The sequence below is a fragment of the Sphaerodactylus townsendi genome, unplaced genomic scaffold, assembly GCF_021028975.2.
Source record: "Sphaerodactylus townsendi isolate TG3544 unplaced genomic scaffold, MPM_Stown_v2.3 scaffold_20, whole genome shotgun sequence".
NCBI classification, from domain to species: domain Eukaryota; kingdom Metazoa; phylum Chordata; class Lepidosauria; order Squamata; family Sphaerodactylidae; genus Sphaerodactylus; species Sphaerodactylus townsendi.
Window position 1 is genome coordinate 441955 of NW_025950363.1, and position 14657 is coordinate 456611.

The window sequence follows — 14657 nt, forward strand, 5'->3', positions numbered from 1 at the left end:
CTGCGGTAATCTCCCAGAAAATATCCAGGGCCCATCTGGAGATTGGCAGCCATACCTTAACAAGACCCAGGGCATATCTGGGGACTTGTGTAGCTAAGCCTTATAGTTCTTGTCCATGTACTCAATATTGTTTGATGTCAATTGGCTAGATTCACTAGCACTACCAACAAATGCTGGAAGTGCAAGAAGGAATTAGGAAGTTTATATCATATGTTATGGGAATGTAAGAAGGTTAAGACATTTTGGCGTGATGTACACAAGGAAATTCAGAAAATCTTAAAGGTAAATGTGAAATGCACTCCTGAAATAGATTTATTAGGAATGTATGACGACGGGCAAATAAATGAAAATACAACATTATTTCAATATTTATCAACGGCGGCTAGGATTATGCTAGCCAGATATTGGCGTCAACAGACAATTCCTTCGATAATAGAGTGGCGACATAAAGTTATAGATTTAGTGAAGATAGCAAGACTTTCAGGATATGAAAAGTTGGAGAATAATGGAAAATTCAAGAATTTATGGTTATTATGGATTAAATACATTGAAGTTAAGTCAAAACAAAAATATGCGATCTTAGATATAATTTAAGAAGTATAAGAAAGAATAGAGGTATAAAATACTTATAATTATTGGAATAAAGTAACAAACGTTAAGAGGTTGGTATGCAAATGCGGAAGCTCTTTAAATTTATGTTAAGATGGAAAACGGAAAATTGTTTAATGTATTATGAATTTGTAAACAGGTTATGATTTATTTTGGATGTATATGAGTATATTTACAACTGTAATTATAATGAAGGAAACTTAAAAATGAAAAAAAATATTGTTTGGGGTAATATACCAATTAATAAAACATCCCCAATTTTCTCTTACTATTTGACTAACTATAAATTTTACATCTTTCATCTATATAAGGTTTCTAATTGTTGGAGAAATATCTCTTCCTCCAAATTTTGCCCCCATCTAACCATACATGCTTTAATGTTGTTCTGTGTCTGTGTTGAATAGAAGTAATAGCTTATTAATCTGTCCTAATAAATGTTCTTTTTACTATCAGCTCTTTATCACACCTCTTGCTGTGTGAATGTCCTTTTAAAATCTTGAAAGCAGTTGAAAATATAGTAGCTGTACTTTTTTGCCCTTATCCTTCATCTTTTGTCAAGACTTGATTTGTCCTTGAGAGTTTATTATATTCCCGTATATTATAAATCATTTTTTCTCACATTATTATAATATGCTTCTACGGAGGGCTTTAATGGGGATATCGGAGAACTAACTATTCTTTGGAAAGATTCCCAATTTTTCAGTAATCCATTTCTAATTAAACGTCTTCTATTTTATGCTATGTTTTAAAAACTTTTAAAAAGTCCATAGATAATTAAGCAAGCCTGCTGTTTCTCATTTTATTACTCTTTGATCTGGGTTTTTAATCGAATCTGCAACCCAAACCAGGCCAGCTGCTTGATAATATAATTTAAGTATAATTTAACATTAGGCAGTACTAGGAATTACAATTATAATTCCCGATGAACACAACCTGACAAGCCAGAAGATTTGAGCTGAATAAAGAAGAAGAAGAGTTTGGATTTATATCCCCCCTTTCTCTCCTGTAGGAGACTCAAAGGGGCTTACAATCTCCTTGCCCTTCCCCCCTCACAACAAACACCCTGTGAGGTAGGTGGGGCTGAGAGAGCTCCAAGAAGCTGTGACTAGCCCAAGGTCCCCCAGCTGGCGTATGTTGGAGTGCACAGGCTAATCTGAATTCCCCAGATAAGCCTCCACAGCTCAGGCGGCAGAGTGGAGAATCAAACCTGGTTCCTCTAGATTAGATACACGAGCTCTTAACCTCCTACGCCACTGTGTGTGTTTGTGTGTGTGGAAGGGTGGGAACACAGATGAACCTGCCTACTCACTGAGTGAACTCTTGATCTATTGAGATCTGCTATGGTGGACAACTACTCTCTTGGGTCTCTGGTTAAGGTCTTTCACGACTACCACTTGATCCAGCAGCAGAGCCAAGAAAGATGGAGATCCTGTAACAGCTCAAATATAAAATTTCTGCTGCTGGCCGGGGAGGGGTGAAATGGGGAGTAAGGAGCAAGAGCTCCATATGGAAGCAACCTTAAATGTGTTTGTCTAGTGCTAGAGTTACAAGTTGGTTTGCCAACCTCCAGATGGGGCCTGGAGATCTGTCAGAATTACACTTCATTTCCAGACTGCAGAGATCAGACTGGAGAAAATGGTTGCTTCAGAAGGTAGCCCAAGGCTTTAAACCCTGCTGCGAGGTTTCTTCCTTCCCCAAACACAACTGTTTCCAGTCTCCACTCCCAAAACCTCAGGAATTTCCAAATCCAGAGGCAGAAACTGTAGTTACAAGGATAACACAACCTAGCTCAGTGATGGTGAACCTTTTTGAGACCGAGTGCCCAAACTGCAACCCAAAACCCACTTATTTATCGTCAAGTGCCAACACGGCAATTTAACCTGAATACTGAGGTTTTAGTTAAGAACAAATGGTTGGCTCTGAGGCGTGCGTTACTCGGGAGTAAGCTTGGTGGTAGTTGTTGACTTTGCTTTGAAGCAACCATGCAACTCTTCAAACGTGTGAATCACGACCCTAGGAGGGTTTACTCAGAAGCAAGCCCCATTGCCAGCAACCGAGCTAACTCCCAGGTAAAGGATCGCGCTTTAGTTCTTTGCATGAAAATCAGTGGGGTTTAACAGCGCTTAACAGGGTTACCTACACTGCTTCCCCAAAACTAGGTCTTAGCTTTAATGCTAATAATTGAGCCCAGCAGCCCAGGCCAGCCTAGATGTGTGTGTGTGGGGGGGGAGTGATTTTACACCCCCCACATGATGAACTCTGTGCGTGCCCACAGAGAGGGCTCTGAGTGCCACCTCTGGCACCCGTGCCATAGGTTCGCCATCACTGATTCCTGGCTCATGGGCACATTTACTCACTGATATCAATAGTGACATGCCACTCAATCCTATTTGAAAGAAATGGGACTTTCAGCCAAGCAAATGAGCATAAGATTAGTTTATGGAGTTAATGAGCTGGCCAGAATTATAGACGCTCTTAGCATAAATCACATGTCCAAAATGAGGGATGGGGACTTTCTCCCCTGACCTTTCCTGCCAAGCAACATTCCTGTGGTTGCAGGGCGCAAATCTGGTCGACAATATGACTTTGCAGCTAAATCCAGTTCCTGCTTGAGCAGCTAGCAAGAAAAGTTGTTTCCTTTGTGCAGTGAATATTGGAGACAAGTTATTAAATATTTACAAACATGCAGGTTGGGTGGATGGCACGCAGGTCCCAAGGCTGTGAGAAAGAGAGAGAAATTTCTCTCTGTCAACATTTTCTACCCCATGCATAATTTTATGGATATGATTGAAGTCTATAAAATTATGCATGGGCTAGAAAATGTTGACAGAGAGAAATTTTTCTCTCTTTCTCACAATACTAGAACCAGGGGGCATTCATTGAAAATGCTGGGGGGAAGAATTAGGACTAATAAAAGGAAACACTTCTTCACGCAACGTGTGATTGGTGTTTGGAATATGCTGCCACAGGAGGTGGTGATGGCCACTAACCTGGATAGCTTTAAAAGGGGCTTGGACAGATTTATGGAGGAGAAGTCGATTTATGGCTACCAATCTTGATCCTCTTTGATCTGAGATTGCAAATGCCTTAACAGTCCAGGTGCTCGGGAGCAACAGCCGCAGAAGGCCATTGCTTTCACATCCTGCATGTGAGCTCCCAATGGCACCTGGTGGGCCACTGCGAGTAGCAGAGAGCTGGACTAGATGGACTCTGGTCTGATCCAGCTGGCTTGTTCTTACGTTCTTATGTTCTTAAGGCTGTTGATGGTCTCAAAGGTCTACCAGGAAAACGTCAAGAACTGTTTCAGACAGAAAACTGCTTTTTTTTGTTCTCACACATCAAAAACACACAGACAAACACACTTCATTTCCTTTATTGGCATAACAAATGAGTAAAACAACAACTAGTAAAAAAAGTCACATCAAATAAAACAAACAGATATAAACTATCAACATAAAAAGCAAAAATAATAGCACTGTGCAAAGCCAGATACACATAATGGATTATAGTGAGGCCCTATTACAGAATGGTATAGGAATTTCGACCCCAAACAAATGGCTTTTAACTCAGCACTGACTGTAGAATCCAGTTTTATATAAGCACCATCACCACAGTTGTCCTGTAGGTAGGCTGGCCTTCTGAAGAGCATTCTAAATGTTTTGGCCAGCGTAGCCAGGTGATACATGAAGGAAATACCTACTTTTCACCACCAGTTAGCATTCCTGGGCCCCTTCCGCACACGCAGAATAATGCGTTTTCAAACCACTTTCACAACTGTTTGCAAGTGGATTTTGCTATTCCGCACAGCTTCAAAGAGCATTGAAAGCAGTTTGAAAGTGCACTATTCTGCATGTGCGGAAGGATCCATGGCAAAAATCTGGAGAAAATAGAACCTTTTGGCATGAAAAAATCATATGGCTGAGACAAGAACACTAATAAACAGGCATTCAAGGTAAGGTTGGATGGTGGATTGTATCACATTATATCATGAAAAGGTCCCTCCCTGGGCCCCACCTCCAAATCTCCAAGAATTTCTCTACTCAAGAGTTGACTACTCTAGTTCAAGGCCAAGGTCTTCCACTCAAAGACTATTAAGCCACGAGGCTACAAAGCTTTTAGAAGACAGAGACATTGGGAAATTGGTTTTTTGTTTCGCTTGTCAGCTAATTTTACCTGTTATGGTTAAACAGGTTCTTTAGCTCTGTGGGAAAAAGAAACCGAAGGAGGGGATTCCCTTCCTTTATTCATTTAACCACCTTTGCCAGCAGAGAAGATGTAGTTTTATGCTGCAGTTGGTTTAATTAGTAGCTGTGTTTGTTCTTTCTTCAAATATTGACTAAATCAGTCACCGAGTAGCTTGGAAGAGTTACCAAAAGCAAACAGGAAAAATTAATTATTGAATGCAGTAACCAAAACTACATGCTGTTATTTAGTTATTTGTACATTAACAAACTTTTTATCCCGTCTTTCTAGCCCACCTAGGATCACCAAGGTGGCCCACAAATTATAAAATACAAATTAAAATCTCATCTTCAGAACTAATTACACCAATACTCAAAAACACGATTAAAACAAATAAAAACCTGAACATAATATGAATACAAAAGATAAAAAATTAAAAGTTAAAACCCAGGGGAGGGGGCATGGAATAACTGAATGAATGCCAAGAGAAACAAGGAAGTCTTCACCCATGGGCAGAAGATGGCAACAGAAGGGAAGAGGTGAATCTACTCAGGGAGAGGATTTCCAAGTTTGGGTACCACAAGAAGGTCCCCTCTTAAATTGCTGCCGGCCTAATCTTAGAGGGTAGGAGCACCTGAACCAGAGCCCCCACAAGATGACCACTGTGATAGAGTAAGTTCAAAAGGCAATAGGTAGTCCTTCAGGGATTTTGGTCCCAAACAGTATAGGGCCATTATACAACCAATCCAGTGGGATTTGAATTTCATTCTAAAGGTCCTTGAGAAGCTTATTGGGAGTTCCTCAACAAGAAATTCAGTAAAGGTAGAATTCCCTGCCCCGATTGTCCTCCTTTAAACATCTGAAAGTGATGGGGAAATGTGGAGTGTGTCCTGATTCGTATAAAAGGGTGGAGTGTGGAGTGTGTCCTGATTCGTATAAAAGGGTGGAGTGTGGAGTGTGTCCTGATTCGTATAAAAGGGAGGTGCATAGCCCTGGCCAATGGATCTGTGGGAATCGAGTGTACACCCTGGGCCTTGCTTTAGGGTCCTCTGTAATTAGTGTTGCCAATGGATCAGAGTTCTCCTGATTTTACAACTGACCTCCAGACTACAGAGATCAGACCCTAGAGGAAATGAGAACTTAGGAGGGAACAGTCTAGGGCAGTGGTTCTCAACCTGGGGGTTGGGACCCCTTTGGGAGTCGAACGACCCTTTAACAGGGGTCGCCTAAGACTCTCTGCATCAGTGTTCTCCATCTGTAAAATGGATAAATGTTAGGGTTGGGGGTCACCACAACATGAAGAACTGTATTAAAGGGTCGTGGAATTAGGAAGGTTGAGAACCACTGGTCTAGGGCATCATACCCCTGCTGAGTTCTCTTCCCCCCACCCCCAAACTCTGCCCTCCTTATGCAATGTCCCAAAATCTCTAGGAATTTCGCAGCCTGGAGCTGGCAACCCTAATATTTCCAACACTACTGATCAAACCGCATTTCCCCCTTTCAGATATAAGTTCATGAAGCCATCGCCGGCACATATTGGCTAGTGCCTATGCCATCAGTGATGACATGGGGCACACGACCATGCTTTTTTTTTTAAAGGTGTGGTTTGCTTTTTTAAAATTTTTATTATTTTTATTAGTCCACAGAGATGCATTTCTCAGCTGGTCTGTAATAAGTCCCCTTTCAAATAAAAACAGCCTCGAAATACAAGTAAGGCCACATGATCTATTCCCTATACCGACGTACCCGTATTTCAGAAACCTTGTTTTAAAAAGTCAAGGCGGGAAGAACAAACCCTGTTATGTCTATATAAATCTCCCCCTGTACTACCTAAGGATGTCTCAACTGTTTTTTTACTGAAGAAGAAGAAGACGCTGCTGTTTAAATTCTCCTTCTCCACACGCACAAACTCTGCCCTGGTCTACAGTTTTTCAGCTGCTCGTGAAGGTATCATAAATAACCTTTGCCAAATGTTCTCTTCTGTTATCAAAAACGACAATGGCGTTGTCTGGGAAATGTCCATTTTTCACCACACTCTTCTTCTTTTCCCCCGTCTGGTAATCTTTATTATCTTTTCCTCATGATTGCCTGTCAGGGAAACAAAAGTAGCAACCTGTTTTGTGATTGGTTTGTTGCAGCTGTGCTATATGCCTATTTGTAGTTAGTGAGGTTTGGGAGGTAGAGATGCCACCCTCCAGGTCAGAGGTGGGATCCAGCAGGTTTTTACAGGTTCCCAAGAGTAGGCTACTAATTATTTGTGTGTGCCGAGAGGGGGTTACTAATGGGTGATTTTTGCCGCTGCGATTTTTTTTGCCTTGAGTTACTCTCCTCCTCAGCAGTAGCGCCAATGGCAGTACTTGAAGCCCGCCTAGCAGGGAGGTGCCCGGTCATGTGCGCGGCAGCCTGGCAGCTCACTGCATGCATTAGATTTCCCGCTTCAAGACCGCACAGTGGCTGGCGTCCCTGCCAAAGCCTTCCATGGGAATGCCCCACCCGGAATGCCGAGGCCACTGCCGTCATTCCCCACCCAGCCCCATTGGTGCTACGCCACAGTTTGAATCCCACCACCATGGGAACCTGTTACTAAAATGTTTGGATCCCACCACTGCTCCAGGTGGGATCTGGGGACACCCCAGAAATACAGCTCGTCTCCAGACTGCTGAGATAAGTCCCCTTGGAGAGAATGGAGGGTGGACTTTATGCCCCAATGAGGTCCCTGTCCTCGCCAAATCTCTAGGAGTTTTCCCAGTCTGGATTTGGCAACCCTATCCCATCACCCCCCCACTGGTAGCTAGGGGGGACTTGGCAGCTCTATTGAGAGGGGGCCCAGCCCAGCCCCCCAACTGATACTTTTTCCATCCAGTATTTCATAGGTTTTACTCACCTCTTTTATTATCCTGCCTTGTTCCAAGTTAATATCCAAGCATTTTTTTGACCCGTTGCGTTTCAATGTGACTCTGTAAAGTAAGTGGAAAAAGAGTCTCCTTAAGTGGGGGCAAAATTGCTCTGTATTACGGCCAGTATTCAACATTTTATTTGGGAATTTGTGCAAGGTGAGCTGACAAGAAGAATTTGGATTTATATCCCAGCTTTGTCTCCTGGAAGGAGTTTCAAGGTGGTCGACAAATTCATTTCTCTTCCTCTCCACACAACGGACACCTTGTGAGGTAAATGGGGCTAACAGAGGGGGTTTTCCCACTTACCTCGCCTTTGGCTTTGGGCTGGGGCTTCTCTGAGCTGGCTGGCCATTCCAGGCTCACGCCTCTGGCTCCCCACAACCCTGGGCGACCTGCACGGGTCATCATCAAGGCGTAGTAGCAAAGAGCTCGAATGACGCTGGGCGCTGAGGGGGGGCGACAGCAGCAGCGTCGGGCTGCCATGCTTGTCGCCGCCTTTGTAGTGGGAGGCGGGGGGACCTCAGCGCTACTTTAAGCATTGTTAAAAGTTGCAAATGGGAAAATGCCCAGAGTTCCAGAAAAACCGTGACTCGCCCAAGTTCACCCAACAGGCTTCATGTATGAGAACAGAGAAACAAATTTCACAGATAGGAGTCCACTGCTCATATGGAGGAATGGAGAATCAGACCTGCTTCTCCAGATTAGAGTCCACCGCTCTTAACCACGACGCCACACTGGCTCTCATGAACAAGAGAATATTTCAGGTTTGAAATATTTGGCTGGAAGATACAGCTGCAGAGGAGGTGAGCTGTTTCATCTTGTTGGTGTACTAGGATCTGGGACTATTGTTAGTGGTTTTAGATTTGTAAAATATTTAAGTTCCAACCTGGATGGCCCTAGGGTCAGCCTTGGTTAATATTTGTACGGGAGGCCACCGAAGAAGTCCAGAATTTCTGCACAGAAGCAAGTGTAACCCCCATGCTCAGAATGGGTTGACCCAGAAAGGGGTGGAGACTCAAAGCAGCAGAAGGCCGCAGAGCTCATGTAGTTTGGAGGAGACAAGGCTACCAGACTTCGGACAGCTTGATTTGTATAAGCCCCAACACCTTGGTTAAGGGTAACTGCAATGTTGTTGGGAACTTCTACTGGGAAGCTGCAGTTGTTTATTTTGCCATGTTGTAAATGTTGGAGCTATTGTTTGAGGGTTCTTTTTTGTGTTTGTAATGGGTGAGAGTTCTCCTGGAAACCTTCACCATGTTGAATCCTGTTCATCAAGCCCTTGGAGTCTTCAGGAGCCAACCCACTTGCAAAGAAGAATTGGACTCGGCAGCATCAGTAGACTGTAAAATATAAGGACTTGAAAATGCAACCCGAACAGGACCTTTGAAGTGTGATGTTAAATGTTGATGTTAGGAGGTTATAGGAATCAAACTGTTTTCCAGATGTTATGGATTACAGTTCCTTATCATCCTGCCAGCATCATGCTGAAAGCCAGGGATGATGGAACCTTCGTAGTCCATAACATCTGGAGGGCCGCGAGTTTGACACCTGTGTTATATGTTAAGAAGTAAACCATTTTGTTTCTAAAAATTTGTTGTTGCAAACTCATTCCAAGTTCTGCCCCACAGAACCCACAGATAGAGGTTACACAAGCAGTGGCAAACCACCTGTTTGTCTCTTGTCTGGAAAACCCCATGGGGTCACCAGAAGTCAGCTTCTACCACCACTGTTACCCTTTAATGCCCTGACCTGGATGGTCCAGGTTAACCAGATTTCACCGGCTCTTGGAAGCTAAAAAGGGTCAGCCCTGGTTAGCATTTTGGTGAGTGACCACCAAGGAAGTTCAGGGTTGCTATGCAGAGGCAGGCAGGGCAAACCACCTCTGTTCTGTCTGTTGCCTTGAAAAACCTACAGGTTTGCCATATGCTGGCGGCAGCTTGCCAGAACTTTCCACTATCAGGATGTTTTGGGGGGAAAAATAGGGATACCAACAATTTAAACAAGGACTAACAAATGATCACTACTGCACAGAGGATTATCGGCTGCCCTCTCCCCTCCTTGGAAGAACTCTATCATTCCCGAAGCCTAAAGAAAGCCCAAAATATTCTGAGAGACCCGTCTCATCCAGCACACTCTCTTTTTTCATTTCATTTCACATTTAATTTATATCCCGCCCTCCCAATAAAGCATAGCATAAACAGGAACAAATCATAATACAACATCAACAGCCTAATAATGCATCACAATAATATACTACAAACAATAACCAATTATATCAGTTAACCCCCAAATCACAGTTCCCACAACTACAAAAACTAAAATACAGTGAACTGTTTTGAACTGTTACCATCCGGCAGACGATACAGGTCTATCAAAACTAGGACAAAGAGGCTTAGAGACAGCTTCTACTCTAGAGCTGTGGCTATGCTGAACTCCGTGGCTTCGTGTTGATGTGTTTGGGGCTGTGTAGGGATGGGTGGAGGAAGGCGAAAGTGAGGATGGGGTATGAGTCTGAAATTGTGTGCATCGAGGAATGCTGCTGTAAATTTCGTTGTGCGTGCACAATGACAATAAAATGCTTATGCTTATGCTTAAATTAATAAAGACTTAAAGCTGTCATCACCCAGAGTCTACTTCACCAAAGGCAAATGAAAAGTTATCAAATCCCCCACCTTTCTGAAACCCATTTGAGATTGCGGCTACTTAGAATTTGCAGCTACAAAAGAAAAGCCCATGATGTAGGGAAGGAGCGCCAGACTTGAGTTGTTTGCTTACACTAACTTGCTCTGTAGATAATTTGCTTTTAAAAATTGTTGGCAGATTGCAGCAGAACAAAGGGGTCCCTGTGTTTTTCCTCAAAGGTGGTCTGAGAAAATGCAGGGGGGACTTGAAGAAAAACTGAGAGCGCAAACAGCTGCTGGATGCTGGTGGTAAGGGAAGAGGGGGAACTAATAGTGTTAGGATAAGGTGACCAGACTTTCACCTTTTTAAGGCGGGATGCACGCGTCGCATTGGCGCGGGACCGCCACTGCTTTCTGGGGGCGCTTTCTGTTTCCACCACCCAGACTGTGACAGGCGGAAAAAAGGGGATGAAAAGGATAACACCCCAGAAGGCAGTGCGGCAGCCTTCCAAAAATCGGGACATTTAAAAAACCCTGCGGGACAAATTGGTTAAAAGCGGGACTGTCCCGCCAAAAGCGGGACATCTGGTCACACTATGTTAGGAAGCCAAGCTGGAACTAAGGCCCCTTCCGCACACGCAAAATAATGCATTTTCAAACTACTTTCACAACTGTTTGCAAGTGAATTTTGCTATTCCGCACAGCTTTAAAGAGCACTGAAAGCAGTTTGAAAGTGCATTATTCTGCATGTGCGGAAAGAGCCTCTGATCTAGTGTCAGAAAGCCCTGGGTTGCATAAGAGAATCTGGGGAGAGGGTTGAAGCTAGTGGGACTATATCCTTGATTTAAAGACAAGTCCCAGATTTTGGAAGACCCCAGGAAGGAAGTGCCCAGTGGTTTGCTTACACCTTCCTTTCTGTCCTCCACCAGCGTGGTGTAGTGGTTAAGAGCAGGTGGATTCTAATCTGGAGAACCAAGTTTGATTCCAACAAAAGAGGACTAGATTGTGAAGTATGAAATATTACAGAATATTCAGAAATGGCAAAGCTGATGATACTAGTAAGGAACAATAACTTGAACAATTTCTTTAGAAAACTGGAAACCTTTTACAGAATATATTTTGAAAACAAATCCAAATAGAAAAGTAGTAGCAGGGTTTTAAATCTTTTTTTTAAAAGACTGTAAACACTAGAATACATTTTAAAATGGAACTAATGTTTTAACTAAATGCACGATTCTAGAGGTTAATTTCAATCAAAGATGAGATAGCTGGAAGTCAGTATATGGAGTGTATTGGATTGCATTTTGTTTTATGTTTGTTTTATGTGTGAGAAAATAATTTTTTTTAAAATGTGGATTCTGGGTTGGCTCCAGATTCAGACATTTGTCAGGGATCCATCATGCTCATCATGTTTCAACTCTCATTTGTTTTGGCACAGAAGTTTTAATTTGTGCTGCCCACCTCTTTCCTGTTATGGGAGCCAGCTAAATTGACCCTACCCTGAGAAAAAATGGAGCCATCGCTTCCTGTGGGCTGTTAGAACATAAGAACAAGCCAGCTGGATCAGACCAGAGTCCATCTAGTCCAGCTCTCTGCTACTCGCAGTGGCCCACCAGGTGCCTTTGGGAGCTCACCTGCAGGATGTGAAAGCAACGGCCTTCTGCGGCTGTTGCTCCCGAGCACCTGGACTGTTAAGGCATTTGCAATCTCAGATCAAAGAGGATCAAGATTGGTAGCCATAAATCGACTTCTCCATAAATCTGTCCAAGCCCCTTTTAAAGTTATCCAGGTTAGTGGCCATCACCACCTCCTGTGGCAGCATATTCCAAACACCAATCACACGTTGCGTGAAGAAGTGTTTCCTTTTATTAGTCCTAATAATTCACACATGTTATGGATTTTCCGGGCTGCGTGGCCATTGTCCTAGGTCCTATCCTTTTGCCGGCATCTATGACTGGTATACCACGACATACCTCTGAAGATGCCATCCACAGATGCAGGTGAAATGTTAGGACCCAAAACTACCAGGCCAGAGTTACACAGCCCAGATTAACCCACAGCAACCAGTTGATTCTGGCCGCGAAAGCCTTTGACATCACTGCCAGCTTCAGATGACCTTTGGGATCTAGTTAACTGTATGATTGTTGATTAAAAACAGACCAAATGTGTGAAGAGGTACAATAAGAAGAAGCAGGAAGGGATGAAGGCTGGCAGCAGGAAGGAGAGACCTAGTACAGTGATGGCAAACCTATGGCACGGGTGCCAGAGGTGGGACTCGGAGACCTCTCTGTGGGCACAGACACACAGAGTTTGTCATGTGTGGGGCGGAAAATCACACACACCCCCACACACATGTCTGGGCTGGCCTGGGCCACTGAGCACGACGTGTGCACACCGCGGTGAGCAGGGAGGACTCGGCTGATGGGTCTGGTGCCTGTGCTCTGGGTGGCTGCTGCTCGAGGGGGGGGGGGCAAAGAAGAGGCAGAGATGCTAGAGAGGCACAGAGCGGTGCACGCAGGACTTGCTGGAGGCTAGAGCAGGCTGGCCCCTGCTCGAGCGGATGGGGCAGAGGAAGAGGGAGCCAACCGGTTTTTTCTAAACTAAAACCTCAGCATTCGGGTTAAACTGCCGAGTTGGCACTTTGCGATAAATAAGTGGGGTTTGGGTTGCAATTTGGGCACTCGGTCTCAAAAAGGTTCGCCATCACTGACCTAGTAAAGATAAGGGAGCCTCATAAAAGCATAAAAACAATGGCTTTGTGCTCGCCGGATGCTTACATCAGCTCCTCCCGACCACAGCTGGCACTTGGGCGGTGGTATTCCACTTGAGCTATGCGGTGGATCCCGATCGAGGAGATGTCTTTTCCTCGGCAGAGACAATGCTCTCTCCTGGAGGTCGGCATTCCTGCAACAAGCAGCATGTTTAGGTTAAGCACCTGAGACAGTCGTGAAATCATGGTCGTATTCTGCTGTTTGCAAGCCTCAGTAAATATTGTCTGCCGTTTATTTCTTTCAGAAGAGTTTGCCTTGCTATATATCTGCCTTGTTGAGTCTCAACCAGAAAGGCGGACTGTAAGAGACTTATTTTGTTTAATTTCTTTATTTCTTTGCATCTCCCTGTGCCACAGATAGTTGAGTGGGATTATGCAGTGTAGGTCAATGCAATCAATAGGAGGAGACATCTAATAAGCAACGCAATAGGGCTAGGATTACCAAGATCTGAAACAAGGCTTAAGTTTTAAACAGGACAAATGGAGACCCATAGAACTTGCGGAAGGAACCCTTCCAACCTGCTTGATTGGGAGGTCAGACAATTGTCAGCTGGCCTGACCACTTGAATCACCCCTGCCTGCCTGCCTGCCTGCCTGCCTGCCTGCCTGCCTGCCTGCCTGCCTGCCTGCCTGCCTGCCTCAAGTGGTCTGTGAGGTAACTTCTCTCTCACCAGGCTCATGTGACTGGGGCACTGCTGCATCTCCTCCTCATCCAACCATCTGGCCTTGAGTACTGCCACTGTGGTGTCAAAGGTAGCCCTCCTGGCCCTCTTTTCCCCATATCCACCCAGCCTCTGCCACTGTAGGGCAGCAATGGCTCCTGCTCCTCCTTCCCTTGCCTGCCTTCAGCATCACATCCTCAGCAGCTAAGTGGGGCAAAGGGCAACGGCTTCTATGATTTCTTCCTTGCCCTTCCCCTCCTTCCGTGCATTTCTCTGCTTGGGGGGCTTTAACTCCCACCCCCATTCAGAATTAAGATTCAAAACTGGAGAGAGGAACACCTAGGTTTACAGAAATACCCCTTTCATATTTACATGGCCCTAATCTGCAGCTTTAAGCATCCGCAGATGGGTCCCTGCTGACAATTAGATAGACTAATACATTAAACAATGCAGAAAAAAAACCACCTGAGACCTGGAGAGCTGTTGCCAGTCTGAGCAGACAACGCTGACCCTGACAGACTGACCGTCCGATTCAGTTTGGCAGCTTCATATGCAAGAGCATTAAGCAGAAGAAAAATAAGATGCTGTTACCTTGTGTAATAACCGCACACAGCAGAAGCAGAACAATTGCAAGGGAGACCTTCCTGATCATTTTTGCTTCAATTAAGGATCTCTCGCTTCCAGTTCTGTGGTTGGAGAAGGAAATGTGTTGAGAAGAGACAGTTCTGGGGTTTAGTATTTATTGGCTCACTTCACCCACAGCTACTTCTGGGGGGAATTCCCATTTCCATCCCTTTCGTTTTGAAGGAAGCCTGACTCTTCTCCTCGCCTAGCTTGATATAACAGAATGCTGGGTGTTTTTTTAAACCATTCCAGACAGTTCTTAGAAATCAGAGCTTTTAATTAATGTTGCGCT

General features: G+C 44.3%; 1 protein-coding gene across 1 annotated transcript; it reads right to left on the minus strand.

The window, feature by feature from the left end:
• Positions 1-6214: 6214 nt before the first annotated feature.
• On the minus strand, positions 6215-14434 carry CXCL11 (C-X-C motif chemokine ligand 11). Its single transcript, XM_048482707.1, has 4 exons — positions 14333-14434; positions 13087-13213; positions 7676-7748; positions 6215-6879 (listed from the first exon to the last, which is right to left on the minus strand). Exons 1-4 carry the CDS (start codon positions 14391-14393, stop codon positions 6859-6861), a joined length of 282 nt encoding a protein of 93 aa, XP_048338664.1. The 5' UTR covers positions 14394-14434; the 3' UTR covers positions 6215-6858.
• Positions 14435-14657: the final 223 nt, after the last annotated feature.